Source organism: Neofelis nebulosa, chromosome 5 (genome assembly GCF_028018385.1).
Source record: "Neofelis nebulosa isolate mNeoNeb1 chromosome 5, mNeoNeb1.pri, whole genome shotgun sequence".
NCBI classification, from domain to species: Eukaryota; Metazoa; Chordata; class Mammalia; order Carnivora; family Felidae; genus Neofelis; species Neofelis nebulosa.
Genome location: NC_080786.1, coordinates 133,948,357 through 133,976,193, shown reverse-complemented (window position 1 = coordinate 133,976,193; position 27,837 = coordinate 133,948,357). Strand labels below are relative to the sequence as shown.

General features: G+C 34.3%; 1 protein-coding gene across 1 annotated transcript in view; it reads left to right on the top strand.

The window, feature by feature from the left end:
• Nucleotides 1-27,837, top strand: part of TMPRSS15 (transmembrane serine protease 15) — a 120,051-nt gene that overhangs the window by 50,530 nt on the left and 41,684 nt on the right. The window contains exons 12-17 of the mRNA XM_058731782.1: nt 4,121-4,226; nt 4,521-4,671; nt 7,086-7,221; nt 14,907-14,996; nt 16,415-16,540; nt 18,992-19,132. Of these exons, the coding sequence (XP_058587765.1) occupies nt 4,121-4,226; nt 4,521-4,671; nt 7,086-7,221; nt 14,907-14,996; nt 16,415-16,540; nt 18,992-19,132 (750 nt within the window). The remainder of the gene's footprint in view (nt 1-4,120; nt 4,227-4,520; nt 4,672-7,085; nt 7,222-14,906; nt 14,997-16,414; nt 16,541-18,991; nt 19,133-27,837) is intronic.

Here is a 27,837-nt window from a genome sequence, read left to right as displayed (position 1 = left end):
TTCTCCAAACCTGTTGGGTGTGAAACAGGTTTGGTTCATGGGGAAATAAGCAGTAAAAGGGATAGAAAGAAGTAAGAAAAACCAAAGCTCCACAAACAGGTTCATTATATGCTTAGATTAACAAAATAAATTCAATCTTCTGGGTTTTAAGCTATGAGGCTAATTGAAGAGTTCTTGAAGACATTTCAAGAAATTTGTAAGATTTTAGAAAAAATTATCATTTCACGATAGAAATTCCCATGTGATTATGAAAAACATCTATCTAATCATTCCTTTTGTGTATTACTTTAACAAATTTAAAATGAACAAGGCAAATTGGTGTAATAAGAATAAATTAAGCAACATTCAGCTAATCCATATTGAAAATTCAAAAATGAACCAAGTGTATTTTTCTCCCCAAATCTAACAGTTTTAAAGGTCACATATGAATATGAATATAATACACAGTAAAATAGACTAAGTGAGGAGCATCTGGGTGCTAAGTCAGATAAGCATCTGACTCTTGTTTTCTGCTCAGGTCATGATCTGACTCTTGTTTTCTGCTCAGGTCACGATCTCTTCCAGGTCGTGAGCTGGAAGGAGCCCATGTGGTGCTTTACGCCGACAGTACAGAACATGCTCAGGATTCTCTCTCCCACCCTCTCTCTCTCTCTCTGCCCCTCTCTCTCTCTCTCTCAAAATAAATAAACTAAAAAAAAAAAAAAAAAGAAAAGAAAAACGGATAAACTAAGTGACATCAGAGAAAGTACATGTGCAACAGACAATTCAAAAGGAGTGGACACATATGATTGGGAGGATCAATAAGCACTTTCTAAAGGAAATGGCAATATGAGCTAAATGATTTCAAAAAATTAGTAAGATTTTGACAGGTACAATCGTAAGGAGAAGTAGAGGGACAGAAAAACGGGTAAAAAAATGCCCATATGTCTTAACAGTTCTGGGGGTTGAAAAAATAAAAATAATGTAATTTTGTAGAAGTGCTACCTGTAAATAGATGAATTATAAGAACTATGGCTAGAAAATGACACTGAATTCATAGTATAGTAGTTTCAACCATCATTGTAAATTTATGTTTGTTTAGTAGGAAATAAACAGATGGTAAATAAGGGACCAATTAGATTGTGCAGAAGGAGGCATTATAGGGCAAGGATGGAGGAGGTGAAGAATTCTCATGGAGAGTTAGAGAACTATAAATGAGACACGCTTAAAAATAAATAGTGTCAATGATATTATAACTTAAATTATACTCCCAAGGTATGATGTCCTTATTAGTCCACCTGCTAAGATACTCCAACAGAAATATTGTGTGAACTTCTGATTTCCATATTCTGAGTGGAACCAGATGGATGTACAACTGAGAGCTTATCAAATGCGAGGCAATTGAAATTGTGCCATATTAAAATTATTGAAGGCAAAAAGGATGAAAAAAAGCTTGAGAAGACTTAGAAAAGTCAAAATAGTAGCTGAAACATTTGTAGTTAACATAAATTCATTTATCCTTAATGGGCTGAGGAGCAAAATTTGAAAAAAATAAGCACATGATAACTTACTCTTAGAAAAGAAAAGAATTTTCTAATTGTGTTGAAATGGAATGGGCTGCCTTGAATGCAATGATTCCTGCAAATCTGACAAACGTTAAAGACAGGTCAAATGACCCCCACAGGAAAATATTGTAGATGAAATTTAAGGACATGAGGTAGACAAGTAAATTTTTATGTAAACAATATTCTATTTTAAAAATTCATAATTTTATGAAGAATTTTCTTCATCTTCTGATTTGTTAGGTAGAGAATTTAGCTGATATCACAGAAATATTTAATATATTATTTTTCCATTTTATTTTATTATTATATACTTATTAATATGTTATTTTATGTTATATTCCAAAACATGCAATTCTATGTGATATGTAATATATTGTGTTTTTTTAAATGTATTTATGCAAAATTCATAAGGTACTATGAGCCACATGATTAATAGTTTTATCTGAACAGCAGTACAAAACCCATAGCGTCATGATATCTTTATGAGACTAAAACTCCCATATATATTACCGCTCAATGAGTAAACAATAGGTTCAAAATATTTCTTATAACTAATTGACTATGAACATGGCCAAACATAAATAGAAGCACAATAGTTTTCATGGTATAAAATTGCTGCTAACTAGAAATATTTCTGAACAAGGTACCCATTTCACTATTGATTCATGGCATTCAATAGTATTTTAATCATTTCCTCCCCAACTATATTATAATCAACTAAAATTAAGGTCAATTCAAACGGGTTTTGGAATTTGGCATTTAAAGGATGGACTCTGGATCATCTCCTATGTTACATTTTTTATTAGGTTGAATAATTGAGCACTAACTGTAAAGCTAAAATAAGTACTTATGAAATGCCACAGCCTTATATAAAGTATTAGTAACATGTTAATATAAAATGTTAAACATTCATTCATTTCCATTTTACATATTATAATCTAAGTTGAGTGAATGTACTTAATATTACATTTATTAATATATTTGACTATGCAGTTAAGCGTCGACTTTGGCTCAGGTCACGATCTCATGGTTTGTGAGTTCAAGCCCCACGTGGGTCTCTGTGCTGACAGCTCAGAGCCTGGAGCCCACTTTGGATTCTGTGTCTCCCTTTCTCTCTGTTCCTCCCCTGCTCACACACTCTTTCTCTCCTTCAAAAATAATAAACACTCAAAAAAATTTTTTAAATATATATACTTGACTATGATTTCACCTTGATAAAAGACTAATTTATTCTGAATTTTTTGCCTTACTTACCTACATATAAATTGATATATCTATTGGCAGTTTTACTAGTACTTTACTTTGTATCTTGTCCTTATGCTGCATGTTATAAATGAATGAGTTGAATTTTATACAGCATTGCTTTTAAAAATTTCTGTTGGGGTGCAGCTGGGTGGCTCAGTTGGTTAAGCGGCTCAGGTCATGATCTCACAGACCATGAGTTTGAGCCCCACATCGGGCTCTATGCTGGCAGCTCAGAGCCTGGAGCCTGCTTCAGATTCTGTGTCTCCCTCTCTCTCTGCCCCTCCCCTGTTCATTCTCTGTTTCTCTCTGTCTCTCAAAAATAAATAAAGACATTAAAAAAAATAAGTAAAAATAAATAAATAAATAAATAAATAAATAAATAAATAAATAAATAAAAATTTCTTTTGGAAAGCACAAAGAGAGAACATGCTTGATTTCAAATAAACACTAAATTTCAGTGTTTCATAAAAAACTACATTCTAATAAAATTAGATTTACCCAATATGTCATTTGCTTTATCTCATATTTTGTTACATGATTCCTGCTTTCTGTCATAATATATAAGCTGCAAACTAAGAATAAAATAAATAAATAAATTTCCCTAAGAAAGTGTTCAAGATGATCTCAGTCAAGCAACTCTTCCCACACTTCAAATAACTCAAATCATTGGTTGGAATAATGAATTCCAGACCAGAAAGGACTTTATGCAGTGGCTTGAGCTATAATAGAAAGCTTTTATGTAGATTAGCATGCTTCCTGCTCTTCTGTGATCTGATTAGTTCTCATTCAAAGAATTATAGAAGATGAAACCATTATAAAATCAGGTAACTTCTTAGAGGGAGAAATGCAGTATAGTCCATGAAAGAAAAAACTGACTGTCTTTGAAACTCTTAACATTGCCTTCAAATTTGTGCATAAATACTTGCATATATCATGAGTTAATCCAGTAGCATATCTAAATACTCTCATGTACTCATTGTCTCTAAAGAAGGGAATTGATCAAAACATCTAGTAAATGGGAATTAAAGTGGCATTTAGATACGATAATATGATGAAATAATCATTTGGACTCATAAAAAGTCAGAGATTGATATACCTTTAGTGATACTCCAATTCAAGGGTCTTGTTTTATAAATTGGGAAGTTGATAGTTGAGTTCCTAAATACTAATTTTTATGGCAGAGATTGTGGCCTCTGGATTCACATCTACTACCCTTTCTGTCTTTACATTTTTACCTTAAAGTTGCTCTTTTCTGCTTATACATGATGTATCTCACACAATGAAATTGCTGAAATTTAAATGAAGTAAAACTTTTTTTTTTGTTTTTATAGGATTTTACATTTCCACCCCAACTGGACCAGGAGGGAGACGAGAAAGAGTAGGGCTCTTAAGTCTCCCTTTAGACCCCACTTTGGAACCAGTCTGCCTCAGTTTCTGGTATGTCATAGACATATGTGAAATAAATACTGCCTTATTTAATGAGTAACATTGCCTTTGTCACATTGCCAGACTCTGATTTTACTAAGGCACCCAAGTTTTAATTCATTTGCTATTATTTATCCAATTGATAAAATAGCAAAATGATGGGAGACTCCCTCCCCTTCTCTAGGAACTCTCACACTCAAGGAAAAATAGACTATTTCAGAGAAAGTAAAGGATTTAGAAAAATCCTAAGTTCCATTTATTCTAATATTGTAGAAATCCAACCATTTCTGCTTGTTTCCCAATTAGGTATTACATGTATGGTGAAAATGTCTATAAATTAAGCATTAATATCAGCAGTAACCAAAACATGGAGAAGACAGTTTTCCAAAAGGAAGGAAATTATGGAGAAAATTGGAATTATGGACAAGTAACATTAAATGAAACAGTGGAATTTAAGGTTGGCAAAATATCTTGTGATTTATAATCATGTATTTGTGTTCTACAAATGGTGATACGATTATAATCTAAGGTAACATGATGAAAAAATTCTTTTTTTCTGAATATAGCCAAGTCACTTTTTCTACTTGCTTCATCTTTTTTTTTAATTTTGAGTGTCTACATTTTCATTTGTCCATTCATTTATTTAAGACCACTTATAGAAAAACAACTTCTACATGAAACTATTGCTTATAATGAGCTATAAAATCCATAGAAACTTTATGATCTATTTCAGTTTTCTTCAGCAACTTTCTAGCACAAGTCGACCATGTCTTCCCATGTCCCCTACATACCAAGGACTTCAGCTTTCACAGACACCACCTAGATCAACCCTGCACTTTCTAGGGAATCATCCTTTCCTATTAGAACATCCACACCCATCAGTATCCATCCACCTTGCCTTACTTTGACTTAATCTATATACTTCCTTTAGAAATAAATTGTACAAGCTATATCATTGGGGAGTTTCTGATCATTTATTTCACATTAAAGTGGATTAATTTTTCAGATAACAGCTTAATGTGTTCTCTTCCTAAGGGTGTTTGCAATTAAAATACAGGATAATACAGGCTAATAGTCAGACCAAATTAACAATGTTTGAATCGGGTCATTTCAGACAAGAGTGTAACTCTCAGTAGGTGTCTGTTTGGACAAACATCGTCATTGTGAAGGCTTCAGTTCTCCCCTGTGATTTCATGTAAGGCAGGCAATAATCAACCACACTTGTCTGCATTCCTTCCATTTTTCTTTCTTCTGAAGTCTTTTTTATTTTTTCTGTGAAGTTTTCTTCTCCAACTTTGTTTTCTGATAATTCGGAGAAGGATAAAGGAAAATAGGACATCAAGGGAACTAGGAAATGGCAGAAGCAGGAAAATAAGTATAGTACCCGACTTGTCCACAGAGGATATGTTCTAAGACCCCCATGGATGCCTGAAAACATAGATACTATCAAACCCTACATATACTGTGTACTTTTCTATAAATACATACCTACAAAAACGTTTCATTTATTAATTAGACTCAGTAAGAGATTAACAAAAATAATAAAAAAATAGAACAATTACAACAATATACCGTAACCAAAGTAATGTGAATCTGGCCTCTCGCTCTCTCTCAAAATATGTTATTGTACTTTATTCACCCTTCTTATGATGATGTGAGATGATAAAATGCCTATGTGATGAGATGAAGTGAAGTGAAGTGAATGTTATAGGCATTGTGACATGGCCTTATGCTACTACTGACCTTCTAACAATACCGAAGAAAGATCATCTATTTCAGAGCTTGGTTGACCATGAGGATCTGAAATGGCAGAAAGTAATACCTCAGATAAGGGGGGACAGCTGCATTGCAGTGGCAAAATCTGTCTCAACTCATTAAACATTTTTTTTTAAAGTAGTCTAACTCCACACACTTCTTCCAAGTTAGCTTATCAGGCAGAATGAGAGCAGCAAGTTCAACAAATAGTTGCACCTTGCCTCTGCCACTTTGTTATGAAATCTTAAGTCACTTTAGTCTCTTTGAAATTCAACCTGCACGTACATGAAAGGGAGAAAATAATCCTTCTTTGGAGTTATGTCTAGCATAAAGTAGGTGGGATGAATGAACAAATGAGTGAATGGATGACTGTATAATAGTGTTGAAAGAATTAAATGAGATAATGTATACAATGTGCCTTGCATAGCAATTAGCATATAGCAGGTATTCTGTTTATGTCTTTCCTACAGAAGAGGATCCAGGAACGTTCAGCTAAAATACTCACTGTCCTTAAGAACCTAATATGTTTCATCTGACCACTTGAAACTTTCTTCCAAGTCTGGGTCTGTGTCCTCTGGACATTACCCTCACACAGGATCTCACACCAGCTTTCTGGGTGAACTATATCAGAACTAGTTGGCCCTGAATGATCATATTATACCCAGTTTTCCCTTGTCCCTTTCTTTTCTCATTTAAATTATTCAGTTGGTGTGTCTTCCCTTTAGGGTTTGTATGCTATAAGAAGACAGACAGCTACCTGGATTTCTAATAGTGTTGCAGGGAGGAATCTGTGAGAAGAAAATGCCAGAAAATGTGGATGTGTGGCAGAATCCAGTAGAGTATGACAAATCATGAGAGAGAGAGACAGACAGAGACATAGAGAAACTGTGACAATATTGCCTAACTCAGAAGGAAGACACCAGTGGACATAAGTAAAGGAGTGGACTCAGCAGAAGGATTATAAAAGAGCGTGATCTATCAATATTCCATTGTACAGACACTTGCCCTCTTATATTTAGAGTTGGTAATACTGATTCTCCAGAGAATGTTGGGCCACAAGAACCAAGTCAGAGAAGATTAGAGTAGAATGATTTCATACCCTTCTCTGAATTGCAGGTTGCTTTTAATGCTTTTAAAAACCAGTTCCTGAGTGATATAGCTTTGGATGACATTAGCCTAACATATGGGATTTGCAATGTGAGTCTTTATCCAGAACCAACTTTGGTCCCAACTGCTCCACCAGAACTTCCTAGTAAGTAACTATAACATGTATTTTACCAATTAAATCGTTAATATTTTCAGGTAGATCTTCCTTTGACTTTTTAAATTATCTTAGTCTAATATTTTTTCACTGAAAATCTAAGACTTCAAAATATAAGTAAAATGGAAGCTAACAAAATATTACGTGTTATGCATACACTCATAAAGAAATAATTTGGTACTTTGTTATGCATCATATTTATAATAATGTTAGTATATTTTTTTAATAATTAAGGTGTTGATTTCCATCCTGTTTTCACTAAAATACAAATTAAGGCTGTATTGACCATGTGTCATGGCTGAGAATCTTTGGGGAAAAAAAACCTTAAGATTCTCATGGTCTTCTTAAAAAATGATGTTAGATCTCAAGAAGAGTTTAGTTAAGCTTGAAACCCACCCAGCCTTTTTCTGGAATAATTTAATAGTAATTATTGGGCCTGGACTTTGACTATACACACCAAGATCACATGAAAGATTTTTATCCTGAAATGATGCCTTCGTAAGGCCCTGCAATGTGCTCCCTTCGTGGGGCCACTACCGTGTTTCAGCTGAGCAGTGACCAGAATTTCCCTTGTCTTATGGATTCTTTTAAGACAAAAAAACAAAATGGAGCCTGTGTCTACCTGTGTTTTTAATACAAATTGGACACATGACATTTCAGAGGAAAAAGGGGCATTACTCTCCATCTTAGCATGTCAAAGGAGACCATAACTACATACTACTTTCAGACTACAGGATTTGGCAGAAAAAAAAGGTACAATGATAAATTATATAAAACAGGTATTGCCTTTATTGAGATGTCTTCACTGTAGTGCAGTTTTGATGTAAAAAAAAAAAAAAACATACCTTTTATCCTTGTTTGGATTATGGTACTTGGAAGCTGAGCTAGCTCTACAACTTTGCTTGTATCAGACCTCATGGATGTTTTTCTTCTGCCATGGATCTGAGCCCACAGACAGCACTTTTTCCATTTCCCATTTCCTTCCAAGTGCACATGAAACTCTTCCCATAATCACACCAGCAAATCAACTTGGAGAAAATATCCAAATTTGACTTTACTTCCAAAAGTACCTGTTTTTCTGCTTTCTATCTTTACCTTAAAAAAAGAAAAAGAAAGCAGACTTTCAGATGAGGGGCTTTAACAGCTCAAAAGTTCTAAAGATAAATTACTGGTGTTTAAGAGCATATAACAAGTGAGCTGCAATTGAGATGAGAATAGTGATTACATTGTCACACTGGTTCCATGCCACCATAGTGAATGTACTTACATTCTATCAAAAGGCTAGTTTACTCTTACCATCTTTCCTATTAACAGGTTTAGATGCTTGTGTAGACTATACATAAATTCCTCAATATTTCAAATGTTCATTCAAATTTTATAAATATCTACTATGTAAAAAGCATTGCATAATAAATGTAATACATAGCAGTAACCAATACATGGAAAAAATAAATATAATCTATGTAAATAAATACTTAAGACAAAATATAATTATGTACCCCTAAAAGTAATGAACTAGAAAAGTAAGTGATAGACTTTGGAGAAGAAAGTGTGAACTAGAGAAGTCTTTAAGGAAACATTAAGAGACAGTAGAACACTTATAAAATTGAAACAAAGGCAGAAAAGTAGCACACATTCTCACATAATAATTTGGCCACAAGATTGTGGCAAGAAGTGACTTTCATGGCACCAAACTCTGATTCTCACTCACCTTTGCTTCACAATTGTCTGACTGGTTCTTAACATCACACAAATAGATCAATAAATATTACTAGACCTGAACCGATCTCTCTTTCTTTTTATGTTGACTGTAATTTTCTTTTGTGACACAAACATTTTTGTAAAACAAAATTTTGATACCAGAACTAAGATTTGGAAATGAAGGAAGGGATGGGATAGAGAAAAAACCACCATGAATACAATAATTTGGGCTATCCAGCATTGTTTAAAAATAATTGTTTGACTTCATTGTTGGTAGCCCACACCTTATCTGTCTATAAAACTTATATATAGCATTCTTATATAAAACATTCTGATGCAAAAACACCCACCACATTTTAATTATTAAAATTACTACTGGTTTGATAAGTAATTCCTATGGATACCAAATATTAGAAACATCCTGCCTTTTTTTTAATGTTTATTTATTTATTTTGAAAGAGAGAGAGAGCAGGGGGGTGGCAGGGAGAGATAGAGAGAGAGACAATCCCAAGCAGGCTCTGCACTGTCAACACAGAGCCTGACAGGGGGTTCGATCCCAGGAACTATGAGATCATGACCTGGTTGAAATCAATAGTCAGACACTTAACCGACTGAGCCACCTAGGTGCCCCAACATCTTGCTCTTTTGATATTTCAATAATTTAAAAACAATTTTCATAATCCTTTCTGCTGGTGTATTTCTCTATTCATAGATAAGTGGTCAAGAAGAAAAATTTTCCAGTGGAATTAAGTTTCATAAGCTTGATATTTTTAAAATAATAATTTCATCATTATCTGAAATCAAAAATGCAAGATAACTTTTGTTCATAATAGCATACATACAAGTAAAACTTCATTATAATTTCCCACATTAAAACTTTAACTACATAAGCCATTCAGTCCTCATATCTCTTCTAGTCAGAAAGAGAAAAAATAATACTTCAATGTCAAGGAAGCATGATATCTTTGCATATTTTAACAATAGGGATATTATAACGGTAGAATGACTATCTGATTTTAAAATATAAACTTTAGAATTTTCCCAAAGTATATTTGTTCCAGTTTCCAAATGGTTCACTTCAGGGCAATATTTAGCACAGCAGAAAATGTTAATTACCATCAAATGCATTCTGAACAATTTCATTCTAATGCCATTTGCAATTGGTTCAGTGAAATTCTTATTTGAGCAGAGCTTTTCTGGTTCCAGATCACTGATTTGTTTAAGCAGGAATAAAAGGAAACCATGGCTGACTGGCTAATAGCCTTTCTTTAGCTCTTATAGAGCATTTAAATAAGAAAATAATCCCAGACCAGTAGCTGACTAGCAAAATTCCTCCTTTGTTCCTAGGCATCCACATTGTGCCTAGTTTGGAGAATTGTTAAGTTCAGTTTTCGTAAGTACAGGGATTCTTCCACTTTGTGGTTTCAATCACTTGCTGTTGTTGCATTAGCTCTACAATTGTTGCCCTCTGACATTAACACAAATAATTTAAGCGTGGGGATTGTATTGAGAACACTTTTAAAAAGTACACATTCCAGGGGCGCCTGGGTGGCGCAGTCGGTTAAGCGTCCGACTTCAGCCAGGTCACGATCTCGCGGTCCGTGAGTTCGAGCCCCGCGTCAGGCTCTGGGCTGATGGCTCGGAGCCTGGAGCCTGTTTCCGATTCTGTGTCTCCCTCTCTCTCTGCCCCTCCCCCGTTCATGCTCTGTCTCTCTCTGTCCCAAAAATAAATAAAAAATGTTGAAAAAAAAAAAAATTTAAAAAGTACACATTCCATTAAACAAATATCATGTCAACTTGCAACACAATTTGGGTGATTTGTGACAAGATACCTACTAAATAGAATAAGAATAAACAAAAAGAAATCCACACTTTAGGTCCCTAACTTATTTCTGCGACTGTTAAAACTACTTAAGAAAAAAAAAATTATAAGCCATAGTTTCAGCTATTTTAATAGTCACTATTTCCACAATTTTGCTCTATTTGGCCATCATTTAGGCCATTTTCCATGTCCAAAGACCAAATCAAAGTTAATTTGGAAAGTTTCATAGACAGGACGTTATACTTTGAGTTAAATAATCTAACCTAAATTCTTCATTTCTATAGAAATGAATCGGTACCTATCTACCGATTATGAGGCTCATATTCTAGCAGAGCTACTTGCCTTTTATATCATTAGTATGACTTGATATTTAAATCCCTAGCAAATTCCATATTAACTGCACTCACATGCATTCATAGGTCACTAGAATATATGAATGGAATATAAATTTTGAGAAACCAAACACAAAATTTTCATGGGAGACTCCATTTTATATTACAACCTAAATTTTTTAAATGTTACATGTAATAGTGTAAGACTTGTCTATTACTATGATGATGAAAAGTAATTGCTGACTTTAACATTATTTAAACATCAACGAGAGATACTATTTCTCAAGGTGCATCTATTGTTTTTCCACAAATACCTTTAATTTGAACCTTCTTCTTGTAAGTGAGAGCTGGGCTTTTTTCTTTTTCACCCCACACTGACACATATCTCATGAACGTCAGAGGCTTCAGCATGGATTAAAAATGACATACCTCAAGGAAAATATCCTTGACAACCACTTTGCAAAATACTGCATGCTATTTACATACTGTATGGAGTGAAAATCCCTGCTGGCATAGTAAGGAATTAATCAGAATACAAATCTTTGAGAGAACAGCTTCAAGAAAAAGAAAAATGAAAAAATTTAACAACTGTAAATGAATAGAGTTCCCTGTACCAGACAATTTAACTCTTTAGTCTCTGGGTGGAGAGAGTTTATCTAACGACACAGTATGACTGTGATACCCAAAAAGTATGTTTTATGAGTCTTCAGCCTCTCTATTAAGAAGCTATGTCTTTACTATAGCAACACCACTCTTAAAATACATTGTCTCTTCATATTTAGAATGGCTGAAAGCGCTTTTTCCAATTCCTTACTATCATATGTATACAGAGTCACTGACATATCATATCAGGCCAAGGGTCAGAGATATCTTACTACTGAGTTATTAGATATGAAATTATATGTGAGATGAATTTCAAAAAAGGGATTTTTAAGTATTTCAGAATAATGAATTTCTAAGACTTCTATTTAGTGGAGAAATGCTAAGTGAACTGTCTGCCTTGACAGGCTTCACAATTACGCTTGACAACATTTTAGTTCTAGTTGTGTATTTATTAAAGTGCTACCTACTCATCTATATCTAATATAATGTACTGTTGTGTTCAGTTATGTGAAAATTCAATACCTTCTCCAAAATGTCAGCTTTTTACTCCGTTAGAAGAATACATTTTGAGATTTTCCTATTCCTTGAAAAGAAAATATGAATGACGGTTTAAAATAAACAACAACAAAACAAAAACAAATCCACTGGCCACGTCTAAATCTGTGAAATAGGAAGAACTGGTTTTCCCCAATCTGCAATCTGCAATGTTAGTTTTGCCCCTGCAATTATACTTTCCCCTTTCCCATTAGTTTCACAGAGGATTTATGGGAGATTTTCATGGCACTAAGAATTATTAAAATTAAATGAGTTGTATGTTAGTGGGGTTGGAGGGATTGTCATAGATCCTTCTTCAGAAATCTTTACTGGACAATTAATCACATAATCAAGGAGAGTATTAGCCTTAGAGATGGGAGCACACAATCCTCTTGCCTTTCCTTCCCCCTGCCCAGTGGAGAACCTGCTCTTCTTCCCCATTATCACTCTTTCTTTGGTTTAAGTATTTTCTTCAACAACCTATGTACAGTACTTTCTTTCTTCTAGATCTATCCATCATTGACCTTACTTGTTAGTACTTTCATCTATGTTCCTTTCTACCCTCCTTTTTTCTGTCTATACCTAACAAGTTTTATGTCACCTATCATCAAGTGGCACTTACTGAGACACAGTCAAACCCTGTCTATAGCTTAGACCAGACAGTGGAAATAATGCAGGGTTTAATCAACTTAATCAGAAGACATATTGAGGGATGAGCTTGAGATGAACTGAATTGAAGTCTTGACTTTGACACTAAATGGATGTGTACAGTATTAGCAAGTAACTGAATATCTCCAATGCTTTTATTTCCACTTAAAATTGAAATAATGAAAGTAATTACCTAACCCACAAGTATGTATTGGAAATCAGTACTGAATATGCCAGGTAATGTGTAGGCAGTTTTCATAATTATGTCTTATTTTTATAAACAACCCTGAAAATATCTAATATATATCTATTTTATGTATGAGAAAACCAAATCTCAAAAAGACAAGTAGCTAACTCAGGGCAAAAATTTAATCCACCAGCTCCAGCACATCTTTCTTTTATACATCATGTTCCCTCCCAGATGAGACGATGTGCATGGAAACAATGTGCAAATGATAACGTTTTATAAGAGATTATATTACTCTTGCTAAGCTCATCCAGATCTGGCCCAGCCTGCCCAGGAGAGTGTGTAAGGTAGACCAGGCTCCACACCTTACAAAACAGGATGGGATGGCAACACTACTACTGGGCCACAGCAACTGCCCCTCTCCGCCCAGTCGTATACATCATGACACGCAAACCTAAGAGGCTCATTGCACGCAAATTTGGAAGAAGCACATGAATTGCAAAGATCTACATAAATGAGATAGATAACATATAAAAGAGGAACGTGGCTCAGTCGGTTACGTGTCTGACTCTAGATTTCAGCTTAGGTCATGGTCTCATGCTTCCTGACATTGAGCCCTGCTTCAGGCTCCATGCTGACAGTTCAGAGTCTGCTTGCAATTCTCTCTCTTCCTCTCTTTTTCCCCCTGCCCCATGTGCACTCTCTCTCGTTCTCAAAAATAAATACAATAAATTTTAAGAAATAAAACAAAAATAAAAGAGGGACCAAAGAAGAGGGTATGACTGAAGGCACTGCTGTAGATATAGAGACATTTAATTATCCCTCCTATTATCTGATTTTTATCTTATTGGGAGTAAATAACTTCAGTATCATCTGCCTTTAATAACAGTAAAAATATATACTTAATCTCAGTTTCCTATATCCTTAGAATTAGGTTACTTTTATCCTCTTGATTTTAAATGTAACATGCTAATAAAAATAAGATAGGGTAAGGATACTTAAACTAGCTGGTAAAATTTTATATTACTCTAGAATTTTCTTCCTAAGCAGGAGGATAAATTTAAAATAGCTTAAGAATTTCACAAAGTTAATATGCCTACTTAAATCATCTTAGTTTTCACTAGGATACCTGTGCTCTATTTTTTCTAGTAAGTGTTTCCTCAACTTGACTCCTAGACAATGTTAAGTACAGATCAGTCTAGGCCAATTGTTTAGCAAGTGAAATTTCAGTTTGTCTCCTGTTCTTGACAGTAAAACAACTCAATGTACAGAACAGTGAGGCTTCCTCTCTACTGAAAAGAAGAAAAAGAAAGAAAGAAAGAAAGAAAGAAAGAAAGAAAGAAAGAAAGAAAGAAAGAAAGAAAGTAAGGAAAAATAGTAGAAAAACAAAAAGAAAGAAAAAACGTAAGAAATGGCCAAATGAGTCATTTACTAGCCCTTCTCAGAAGGGCAGATATAAGATCTGTTCTATTATAAAGATTCTTTTTTTTTTTTCTATAGCAAGGAGTATCTGATACCTTATTTCATGAAGCCTATTTATAAAAGATGCTCAGAAAAATTATTCCTTACCCAAATAATTTTGGGAAATGCTGCATACTATTATGCCTTCTTGGAGGTTCATAAATAACATAAGAATATTTAATGTTTTGAGAAGTTCTTCAGTAAGGAGACCAGTTTACCTGTAGTTTTTCATTACTTAAGTTGCAAGGTTTTCTTTTATACACACTATGCATTTTATCTGTCAAAATCAGTATTCCAAGAAATATAATTGGAAATTTGCTAAGATATAATATTATTTCTCTGAAATAAGCATTGTGTTACTAATGATTTTTTGTTATTTCCTTTTCAGCGGACTGTGGAGGACCTCTTGAACTGTGGGAGCCAAATACAACATTCACTTCTATGAACTTTCCAAACAGCTACCCTAATAAGGCTTTTTGTGAGTCGTTTCTTTTCCCAAGCCATGAGAAACAGATGTGTGTGTGTGTGTGTGTGTGTGTGTGTGTGTGTGTGTGTATCTCAAGGCTAGATTCCCACCTTGACACAGAAAAGTGGATTAGAAATTTTCCAAACCTGACTACAACTATCACATCTATAATATTGCATAATATAATGATAACAACAATAACAATAATGATTACTAACTTACTTAGCATTTATTTCATGCCAGGCACTGTGCTAGTGCTTAATATACTGTTTCAGTCAATTCTTACAATAATTCTTTGAAGCAGGTGTTATTATTATAATTCTAAAATTTAAAAATTTAATAAAACCAGTAAGTAGAAGTACCTTACTCCAGATACTGTTCTGTTAATCACTCGTCTTGATTATACATACAATGTCTATATTATATATAACAAGTTTGCAATTTCATAGAATAAAGTCAGCGAAAGTGCAAAAAGTAAAGGGCCAACTGTGACATCCACACCTTTTGTAAATATAGACCAGTGTCAATAAAGCAGGCAGCTAGAGTCAGGTAGCTAGTTTCTCAGTATAAAAGATGAAATAATGAGGATTCATTAGAAAATCATTAAGTGTAGAGGGAAGAATAGTTTGCTAAAACTGAACAGAGCCTATATCTAGGTCAATATTTCTAAGAGGAGTAGCTCATTCAAACTGCATAAAAATTATGTTAAAGATGCCAATTCCCCAGCCCATCCTACAAATATTCCACTTCAGTAGGCCTGGGAAACAGATATGTTCCTCACATGGCCGCATCTAAGATAGCAACACCAATCTAAATGGGAAAATCTACCAGTAAAAGAAATGCTCTAATGACAGTGAAAAATGTGTTGTTAGAAAATGTCAGCTTTTCTTCCTTCAAATGACCCAGAGATAAGTAAATATCACTTTCATAGGAGAATAAAGTCACTATTCCAGGGGCTTATCTGATCCAAAAAAATAAACAACCATGAATCTAATTTGACTTGTAGGGGGAACCAGAGATTATCATCTCTACTCCACATTGAAGACATCTTTTAAACATATCATTTGCACAAAGGAATGGTCCAAAATTTCTGAAACATCAGTGGAATATTAAAAGAACAATTTGAATAAATTTATTAAATTTGTTGATTTATTAAATAAATATTATTGGGCACTTTATTAGGCACTGAAATGAGAAAAGAAGAAAAAAACATGACACGGTCTAGATGAAGATGTAGATAAATTATCAGGCTTTACAAAATACCCAAGGTAGTGTAACAATAAAAGGAATGGCAGGGTGCTATGGAGGGACATGATATTTACCTAATATACGGAAGTTCAGAGAAATTTGAAATTCTCAAGGGAGTAAAGCTTTTGAGGGAAATCAAAAGAAGTGTGTTCTAAACTGTGTTGTCATGTTTTACTTTTAAGGTATTTGGAATTTAAATGCACAAAAGGGAAAGAATATACAACTTCATTTTCAACAATTTGACTTAGAAAATATTGCAGACGTAGTGGAAATCAGAGATGGTAGAGGAGATGACTCTTTACTCTTAGGTAAGTCTGCAATTTAAGTATTGTGAAGGTTGTATGGCTCAAGATGTTGGAATGATAGAGAAAGCATTTCCCAATAAAAATAATCAGTCTTGGGGCGCCTGGGTGGCGCAGTCGGTTAAGCGTCCGACTTCAGCCAGGTCACGATCTCGCGGTCCGTGAGTTCGAGCCCCGCGTCAGGCTCTGGGCTGATGGCTCGGAGCCTGGAGCCTGTTTCCGATTCTGTGTCTCCCTCTCTCTCTGCCCCTCCCCCGTTCATGCTCTGTCTCTCTCTGTCCCAAAAATAAATAAAAAATGTTAAAAAAAAAAAAAATAATCAGTCTTTTACAACAAGCAAAATGACATTACAACAGCAGAGTAACATGTCAAAGTTTATGTGGAGCTTCCAAAATGAGAGTGTTTGCAATAATGAGAGAGTAAGATTCTTCTTGAGCACTCTTGGCAAACCAGAATTAATATTTTTGCATGAGTAGTTTCTACCAGCTATATTAATTCACTACAGTGAGCATTATACCTTGGAGACTAAGAGCTAAAAACATGCATTACTCAGTTTAATATGCATTATGTATACATCATATTTCCAAAAGTAGCTATTAAATCCAGTTTTGTTTCACTTCAAACTAAAGGAACAAATTGTGTTTTTTGTTTTGTTTTGTTTTTTTTTTTAATTTTTTTTTTTCAACATTTTTTTAATTTATTTTTGGGACAGAGAGAGACAGAGCACGAACGGGGGAGGGGCAGAGAGAGAGGGAGACACAGAATCGGAAACAGGCTCCAGGCTCCGAGCCATCGGCCCAGAGCCTGACGCGGGGCTCGAACTCACGGACCGCGAGATCGTGACCTGGCTGAAGTCGGACGCTTAACCGACTGCGCCACCCAGGCGCCCCCAAATTGTGTTTTTTATGCAAAAATGTTTTATGATTTTTTATTTACATTTCATTATTACTCTGATTGTGTCTCTAGTACCAGCTGCTTCTATATAAGTATCTGAAAATGATTTGAATATTGATCAAAGTTGATTTTTCCCTAACTTCTATTGATTACTATTTTTTTAATAGACATGGGAGAAAGTGTACTATTCTAGAGGAAATTCTTGTATGTAGGTCATAAAATATATGGTAACATAATAAATATCTATCAGTCAAATGTGATAGCTATTATCTTACTTAACTACTACCAATATTTTAAGAAAGTGTCTCTTGATAAGTGATACATTAAATTATGAAAATGCTTATAGAGTCAACTGGAATGCATGAAACAACACACTTCACAAGTAAAAGTGTTTTATCTAACTGTGCTTTGTACTCATATTAATCATTTCCTACAAAGTCTGACCAGGTAACTATGCAATCAGGGTGTAATCACATGAACACTGCAACCAATGGAGAAGACCAGAGGGAACTTTCTCTACAGTAAAGGTGCAGGGTGGTGGGGAGGGTTCCCAGCAATACTAATCCATTGCTGCTTGCACAGGGTTCTTCAGCAAAATCCCACAAAGTTCTAACGTACAGGCTTCCTAGAAGATTTTGAGAGCCACACAAAGAACGTATCAACAATGAAAATCTCGGTGGGGCTGGGAGGCTAGTGCTAATAAGAACTGAGGAACTTCAAATTTGATTTTTATATACATAATTATGAACACATTTTGAGTTATTTTCCCATGTTTAGGTTATATTGCCCCTCTAATGAAAATTTCAGTGTTCTTATGATCTAAGAAAAATTATTTTTTGTCATTTCACCTCTTAATATTTACATTAATTATTGAAAGGTAAATAAGAATTCCAGAGGATCCCAGAATCATAATTTTCAAAATTTTAGGCAAGAAGCTGTTTTGAAACAATCACTTTAGGGGATTCTAATACATAAAATATCTAATAATGTGAACGTATTTTTAATTAGCTTAAGTCTTTATTGTGTAGTAGAGAGTATTTCATTATTTGTGAAACCCCCAGAGCCCAGGGGTTAGTGGGAAACATTTTGAAAACCATAACTTAGGTTTATATTATCTATCTCTAATTAATCCAATCCTTCAGCTTAGTTTAATGATTCAACTCACACACACAAAAGAAAACCAAATAAATTTGGACAAAAATTTACTAAGGGAAGCTATAATCTCCATTATTTTCTAAAGGTCTTTAAAACAGACATATAATCATTTCTTCTGGGATAACATGAGCTTTGAATAGTAGTGGTGCTAAGCCAGATAACATAAATAATTCATCGTTAAATTATAGAGCCACAGCAATAGTGGAAAAGATCAATAGAGAAGTTGGCTTTCCTAGAAGCAGTGTCCAAAATCTAAAAGAAAGCATAGTTATTTATATGTGGTCGCTTCCCAAGCAAGCTATGCTGCATGTAGCATACATCTAGAAGGTGGAACTGACAGAAACAAGTCTATTTTCTTCTAGATTCAAAGAATCCCCTCAATAATTATCTTGTTTTCATTTGGAGCAGCTGTGTACACAGGGCCTGGTCCAGTAAAGGATGTGTTCTCAACCACCAGTAGAATGACTGTGCTTTTCATCACTGACGATCTGTTGGCAAAAGGGGGATTTAAAGCAAACTTCACTACTGGCTACTACCTGGGGATTCCAGGTATGTGCACTTAGGGTTACATGTTGCATTGTAACTTTTGGAGCAAAACGATACAACCAGACAGTATTTTGAAGCCTAAATACGACTTCATTGTTTGCATTCAAATACATTCATCTGTCTTCATTTTATCAGAGATTTTCCTCCTGCCTTTACATCTGTATAACTGCTGCTTAAGTCGGTTCAAAGAAAGAATCCGTATTTTCAGCAGACCTACTTGTACTTCTCTGGGGTGTAGAGTCGTGAATTTTGTCAGTGAAGAGGGCCATTTTAAATGTTAAAAGCAGGGTACTTGGGAATATGAGGAAGGAGGATTATCTGTCATGTCATTTGCCGAAAGCATTTTCAGAGAACAGCGGGGAGTCAGGCAAGTGAGCTGTTTGGATTCCAACAACATCCAATTAAAAAATTAACACCACTAACTTCTTAAAAGACAAACCAGTGTAAAGCTGCTGCCGTGAAGGATGAAGGAATTTGATGCTGATATTACTGGCATATATAATCTTCTAATCCTACATTTTTTATTAGACCATAACATAATCAGCAGGCCAAAACAAAATTGCCTGCCTGCTTATCATGTATCTGTATCTCTATAAGCACAGACAGAGGATATGGTATAACTCTTTGCATTTGACAATTTATAGTGAATTTGTGATCACTTGCTTCTCCCCTTGGAGTGTGATTTTTCTTATACCCCTGCCCACAACTCTGTGGTCCTCTCCAAGGGGATAATATGTCAGGAAGACAGAATATATGTCATTTCCTTTATCTATGTTTCCTTTCCATAGGAGATTGTGGTCAGTTTGTCTTTGACCATAATGTCTAGAAAAGAGGTAGGGGTCAAGGCACTGATCCTCATCTGGCTTGTTATCTAATCTCAGATCCAGCTGTGCAAATATCTATTCCTCCACTTACAACTGGCCTAAACCTTTGACTGCATCTCTGAAAGTTGAATGCTTTCAGATTTACTGCAAAGTTGATCTGTATCTTGTCTACCAACCTGCCATGAAAATAAGCTGCATCAATTATTAGCCAACCTACTTAGGTAGGAGTGAGTGGTAGCCCAATCAACTGACCTGTCCTTCTGGATTTTGTGACTGGTTTTAGACACAGCGACTTGTGACTTGTAAGCAACAGTGACATGTATCGATCAAAATATTCAATTAGTGAATTGAATATTTGCAGTGCAATTTGAATATTTTCAACCTATGATAAATATGTAATATATGGGGCGCCTGGGTGGCGCAGTCGGTTAAGCGTCCGACTTCAGCCAGGTCACGATCTCGCGGTCCGTGAGTTCGAGCCCCGCGTCAGGCTCTGGGCTGATGGCTCGGAGCCTGGAGCCTGTTTCCGATTCTGTGTCTCCCTCTCTCTCTGCCCCTCCCCCGTTCATGCTCTGTCTCTCTCTGTCCCAAAAATAAATAAAAAATGTTGAAAAAAAAATATGTAATATAAAACGATGGGAATAAAGACTTTAAGATCTAAAAATTAAGATCTGAAAATTAGATTTTTATCTTAAAATACAGTCCATGACAAAGGAGAAAATGGAGAAAATGACATGATTTAAATTATTTTTATTTTATAAATTAAGACTATTTTAAAGTCATACTTATAATTATTTTTCAGAGGAGTAAAAAAGAAAATATAGTGACATGAAAATAGCAATAGATACTATATATTTATGTAAGTATACATTTATAAATATATATTTCTATGAGATATATATTTGTATGATATATACATACATATAATAAGGAACTAACTTAGTAAAGAATCATATCACTGAAAAATATTAATCAAGGCAATTTTGAGACTAGCATTTTGTCTTATTTTTTGTTTGTTTAGCTTCAGGTTTTTATTTAAATTCCAATGATTTATTTATTTAAAATACAACATAATATTAGTTTCAGATGTAGAATTTAGTAATTCCTCACTTACGTACAACACATGGTACTCATCACAAGTGCCCTCCTTATTCCCTATCACTTATTTAACCCATCACCCCACTCACCTCCCCTCCAGCAATCCTTAGCTTGTTTTCTATAGTTAAGAGTCCGTTTTATGGTTTGCCTCTCTCTCTCTTTTTTCCCCCATGTTCATTTGTTTTGTTTCTTAACTTCCATATATGAGTGAAATCATATAGTATTTGCCTTTCTCTGATTGAATTATTTCACTTAACACAATAGTCTCTAGCTCCATCCACATCACTGCAAATGGCAAGATTTCATTCTTTTTTATAGCTGAGTAATATTCCAGTGTGTGTGTGTGTGTGTGTGTGTGTGTGTGTGTGTGTGTGTGTATACCACATCCTCTTTATCCATTCATCAATCAATGGACATTTGTGTCCAATGTTTATAGCAGCATTATCAACAGTAGCCAAATTATGAAAAGAGACCATCATTTTGAATTAAGCTACTGATTCTGTTCTCTGATAATTCTGTTGTTATTGATTTTACTATGGTAACTATATTTGTCTGCCAGTATTTTATTCCAGTTTTTTTCTGTTTGTGAGTGAACCTAATATTTTAATTTAATCCAACATTTGATTTAACTTAGGTTAATAGTTTGACTTTCTGATGATACTTTTAAAGTGTAGATGAATAATGGACATGGATAAGGAAATTTTGGTATATAATATTTAGTCCTTCTAAGGTAAAAAAGACTTTGAATGTGTATTATTGATAAAACCTAATTGGTTCTTACTGTTAATAGAAAGCAAATGATATAATAAAGAACTTTAGCTAATAGTAGAAAACACAAAACGGTTTCAACATTATTTTTATACCTAAAATTATGACTTGTAATTTTTTACAAAATATTAATATTTAATTTTAGCTCCTAATATCTTGCTGAATACTGCCCCCCAAAAATGATATTACAAATTAGTTGCCCCTTAAGATATTTGGAAAACCATGGCTATTTGAGGCAGAGGAATTTCCTGTTTAAACTCTAGCACAACCAAATTCTTTTTTCTGGTTTGATTAGAAGTCTTTGTTAATGGTGTAAAAGGCACAGTTTTTTGGTTGCTTGCATACCAATTCAAATACTCTAGCACCAAAATATCCACATTTCCACAAATAATTGCTGCACAAAAGCGTGATCAAGAGTACAAAAACAGGGGTGCCTGGGTGGCTCAGTGAGTTAAGCGTCTGACTTCAGCTGAGGTAATAATCTTGCGGTTTGGTCAGGCTCTGTACTGACAGCTCAGAGCCTGGAGCCTGCTTTGGTTTCTGTGTCTCCCCCTCTCTCTGTCTCTCTTTCTCTCTCTCTCTCAAAAACAAACATAATTTTTTTAAATAAAAAAGAATGCAAAAACAATATATAAAAAGTTGGAAAGATGTGAAAGTCTAGAATGAGGACGCAGGAAAAAACACCAAGCTACAATTTAAAAATAATGAACATTCCCAAAGGGAAAGAACCAGTTGAAACTAACAGGGGAAGCTATAAAGGGGAAAAAAAAACTTTTGGATCTGATTAAATGACTAAAAATCACAGTCTTACTGCTGTCTGTAAAATATTAATAAGCAGTAATTAGTATTATAAAATTTCCTATTTACATTTTTAAATTCAAGAGAAAAATTTTTTGGCAAATTTCTAAGCAAAATAAATATAATCATTTTTCAAATGTGGTAAAAATCAGATCAGCCTGATATATTACTCATTTCTTTTTTTTTCAATATATGAAGTTTATTGTTAAATTGGTTTCCATACAACACCCAGTGCTCATCCCATAAGGTGCCCTCCTCAATACCCATCACCCACCCTCCCCTCCCTCCCACCCCCCCATCAACCCTCAGTTTGTTCTCAGTTTTTAAGAGTCTCTTATGCTTTGGCTCTCTTCCACTCTAACCTCTTTTTTTTTCTTCCCCTCCCCCACGGGTTTCTGTTAAGTTTCTCAGGATCCACGTAAGAGTGAAACCATATGGTATCTGTCTTTTCTCTGTATGGCTTATTTCACTTAGCATCACACTCTCCAGTTCCATCCATGTTGCTACAAAGGGCCAGATTTCATTCTTTCTCATTGCCAAGTAGTATTCCATTGTATATAGAAACCACATCTTCTTCATCCATCTGGTCAGAGTGGCTAAAATGAACAAATCAGGAGACTATAGATGCTGGAGAGGATGTGGAGAAACGGGAACCTTCTTGCACTGTTGGTGGGAATGCAAACTGGTGCAGCCACTCTGGAAAACAGTGTGGAGGTTCCTCAAAAAATTAAGAATAGACCTACCCTATCACCCAGCAATAGCACTGCTAGGAATTTACCCAAGGGATACCAAGGGATACAGGAGTACCAATGCATAGGGGCACTTGTACCCCAATGTTTATAGCAGCACTCTCAACAATATATTACTCATTTCATGATGATACTTAAAAACGATATGGTTATATTTCTAAGATTTGTGGATAATTAAATGTATAAGCATCAATATCTATATTTGAATGCAAAAGAATTAAGTGCTCAATTCTTCAAAGTATCTTAAAATAGTGCAAGAAAATACCCAATAACTACTCTGCTGGAGAAGAGGGCCTCCCAAATTTTTTCCAAGAATGATGTCATGGAAAGAACTTATGAAAAAAGTATTATATTTTTTTGAATCATTATAATGTACACCTGAAACTAACACAACACTGAACTAACAAAACACTGTGTGTTGACTATACTGCAATTAAAATTAAAAACTTAATAAAAAAACACACAATCTGAATTTCAGAAAAAGAGAAGAGCAGAACAAATATTTTTTTTCCAAAAAAAGATATAGAAATGGCCAATAGGTACATGAAAAGATGCTCAACATCATTCACTATCAGGGCAATGCAAATCAAACTACAATGAGCTGTCAACTCACACCTGTTAAAATGGCTATTATTCAAAAGACAAGTAATAAATAACCAAGTGCTGGTGAGGATGTGAGGTAAAGGGAACCCTTGAATACTACTGAAGAGAAGCAAATTGGTTTAGTCACTGTGGAAAACATTATGAAGTTTCCACCAAAACTTAAAAATAGAACTTCCAAAAAAAAAAAAATAAACAGAATTATCATATAACCCAGGGGTGCCTGGGTGGCTTGTTTGGTGAAGCAACCAACTCTTGATTTCGGTTCAGGTCGTCATCTTATGTGTGTGAAGATCTAACCCCGAGTTGGCTCTGGACATGGAATCTGCTTAAGATTCTCTCTCTCCCTTTTCATCTGCCTTTCCTGTGCTCACTCTCTCTCCAAAAAAAAAAAAAAAAAAAAAAGCTATCATGAAATCCAGCAATCCCACTTTTGGGTAAGAATGAAAAAGAAATGAAATCAGAATCTCAAAGACATATCTGTACTTCCACGTTCATTGCAACATTATTTCCGATAGCCTAGGGATAGAAACAACCTCAGTGCCAATCTACAGATACATGGATAAAGGTGATGTGGTATATTATATTCAGTGGAATATTATTTATCCATGAGAAGGAAGGAAATCCTGTCATTTGTGACAACATGGATAAACCTTGAAGGCATTGTGCTAAATAAAATAAGTCAGAGGAAGACAAATACTACAGCATATTGCATAGGTGGAATCTAAAAAAGCCAAACTCTTAGAAACGGAAAGAAAATAAATCAGTAAATAAATAAATAAATAAATAAAATGTATATTTTTAAAGAAACGGAGATGAACTGTAAAACCACCTGAATTCATGAGATAAAATAAGTAACAACTCTATCAATAAGGAAATGGATTTTTTTCATGTCTCCAAACAATTAGAATAATTATTGGGCATTCCACCGTCTGCAAAAAGAAATCATCTTGCAACAAAATTTTAGACAAATGTAGGTCTTTTAAAAAACATTTAAGAGAGGAGAAAAGTGGAAAGAGAATAGATTATGAAAAGGAATATGGCAACAAATCTCTTCCAACACAATATCAGTTACTGGTTTTTATTAGACTTGTATAATGAGATAAATATAACACCTAGGATTTTGAAAAATATTACAAGTAATCCTATTCAAGATAAAAGCCTAAAGAGCACAATCTGTTACTTTCAACACAAAACAGATACAAAGTTTTGGTGACGGTGTTATTCATAGTTGCCCATTCACTAGATTTCAGTTACTGTGATTATGATATTTAAGAAATAAATCATTTAGAGAGAATTCCCAATCGTTGCTAGAATGGAATCTTCCATGACCATCACTGTATGGTGAATATGCTGGGAATGTGATTTTTCATCCCTCCTGGACACAGGACAGATGCTGTTGGGGAGTAGAAAATGGAGTGAATGAATAGTCATCAGCATAGTCTCCCAGAGAGATTTTTACACCAAAAGACTAAAAAGCAATTATAGAAACAGGGAATTGGCAGTGGAAGATAATCAAGCTGATAATGGAAAGAGAGCTCGAGCACACTTATCTGTTTATATGGTGCCCTGCTTTGGTGATCATTTTAGAAAGGAGTATGAAAGGGATATCACAAATTTTCAGCATTTATGTACTTCATTTATGTTGTGTGATATTTTAAGGGCACCTTCCAATGCATTCAACTGAAATATAAAACAATTGTATAACACATTTTTGTATCTCTTTTCCTTATCCTATTTTTAACATTTCCCTGTAAATTAAACTAGAGCATATGAAATATAGATTTATTAAGATGTGTCTCCCATAAACGTCCCCTTATTGCTCTTTTCTCATACTCAGAGTCTTAATTCGGAATTCAATAGTGCTTATCAGGCAACTGTGGAAGCGGCAGCTGATTACATTTAGGGGTTTAGAGCCCTCCCCAGATTGTGTGGCATGTGCCTTAGAGATCAATTCAGTTCCATTTAAAGCCAAGCATATGTTGACTAAACGAGGCAGGGCTACTGGAGACTTCATAAAAAGAAGCTGGGAAAATTCAATTCTTAGCAATATTTCTTTTTCCCTCTCTCTCTATGGGCATAAAATGATCAGACGTAAGATTTCAGAGGCCATAGAGAGTTACACTTTGGGACTAAAGACTTCTTAATGAAGCTGAACTGTTATATGTGGCAAAGAATCAGAATCCAGTTCATGCATGTAAGGAAAATTTTGAAAGAGTTTATTCACAACTTTCTTCAGAATTTATAATTTCTACTTAGGTCAGCAACAATACATCATTTTGTCCCATTCAGTATTTTTTCATTCAATGCATCCATTTTACAGAAAGAAGTTAGTTTTTTGGATTCACAGGGTATAACCCTAACAGCTTCAGGCTACAGCACAAAAATAAATTACAATTTCAGATCTCTATGCATGTATTCACTCATATTTTCATTCAGAAATTTATATTTCCATTTGGCAAACATGTGCTTTTCCAATTGAATGTAGCCTGACTACCCTAGTAAAAGAGTAAAATTATCAATAAACTTATCTGTGAAATAAATTATTGCTATTGAGAACTCAATTTTTACATAATGATTTTAATAAGCTATGACAACAAAGTAATGAGATAATTTTAAAATAACTCATGCTGACTACCCTTCTATATTAAGGTATTTAATAAGGGATATGTAATTAGGCTATCAACTTTTTAAATAAATATAATATGTATCAAAGCATAGATTTAAAATAGAATATACAAATACAAACACATATATACATAGTTTTAAGCCTTCCTGCTTTGTAAAGGAAAGTCAATAGTAGAGAGATAAAATATAAAGTCAGTTAAAATATTAACGCTTGCTTGTAGAATATATAATTGTCTTCGCCCATTTATCATCTCACTAATCTGGTTAAAAAATACGTGTTTGTGAAACAAATTGATAATTACATTTACAAGAACATCCTTAATAGTATTATGGTTGATATATGTAACGTACTTCTCTCATGGGGTAAAGATTTACAGAAACAACTAGACCAGCCATGTCTTCCTTAAAATATTTCTTATTAATGGAACTTAGATTTGGGTTGCAAAGTATAGAATTCTTCAAAGTTCAAAATAAAGTACAAACAGCTCCAATTGTTGTTTTAAGATACCCAGAGAAAGAGAGTAGGTATGATTTCTTGTTGTTTATATGGTTATCTGAAAGTTAGTGAAAGGGATGCTTTCTAAGTGTTACTCTTTTTGCTGTTAACATTATTCCTTGAGCATTCAATATATTCATATTGGTATACTAAATTTCTTTTTTTTTAAACTGAATCTCATAACATACCTAAGACATAATATTGTTTATTCCCATTGGACAGTCAAAGAAACTAAGGTTCAGAAAGATTAACTTATTTGCTCAAGGTTAAAAATAAACATAAAGAAAATAGCTACACTGCGGATCAAACCAAGGTCATAAGATTCCAGAGCTTATGTTTTAGCCACCATTCAAAAACAAACAAGTATATTTTATCTTGGTAATTCATGGAATCAATTCCTATTTTACATTTCAATAGAGTTACCAGTAGAAGATCAACTGCCCAATTTAAAAATGTATTTTTTAAATTGTACTTTTAAAGATTGCTTTATATTGTGTCAACTCTATTACTGGGGTTCATACTGATCTTTGAGGCATATCACTCATTTGACATAAATTAATTCACTTTATCAGATGTGCCAGGCACTGGATCAAGCCCTGGGCATGTAAAGATGAACAAACAAAGCATATAGATATTGTGGCTAGTAAATTGTATATTCAATTTAAAGAATGGATTTAACAAGAGTGTAAACAGAAAACATTTTCTTTTTCTCCACCTACTTTATTTCAAATCTCTCTTTTGGCCCTG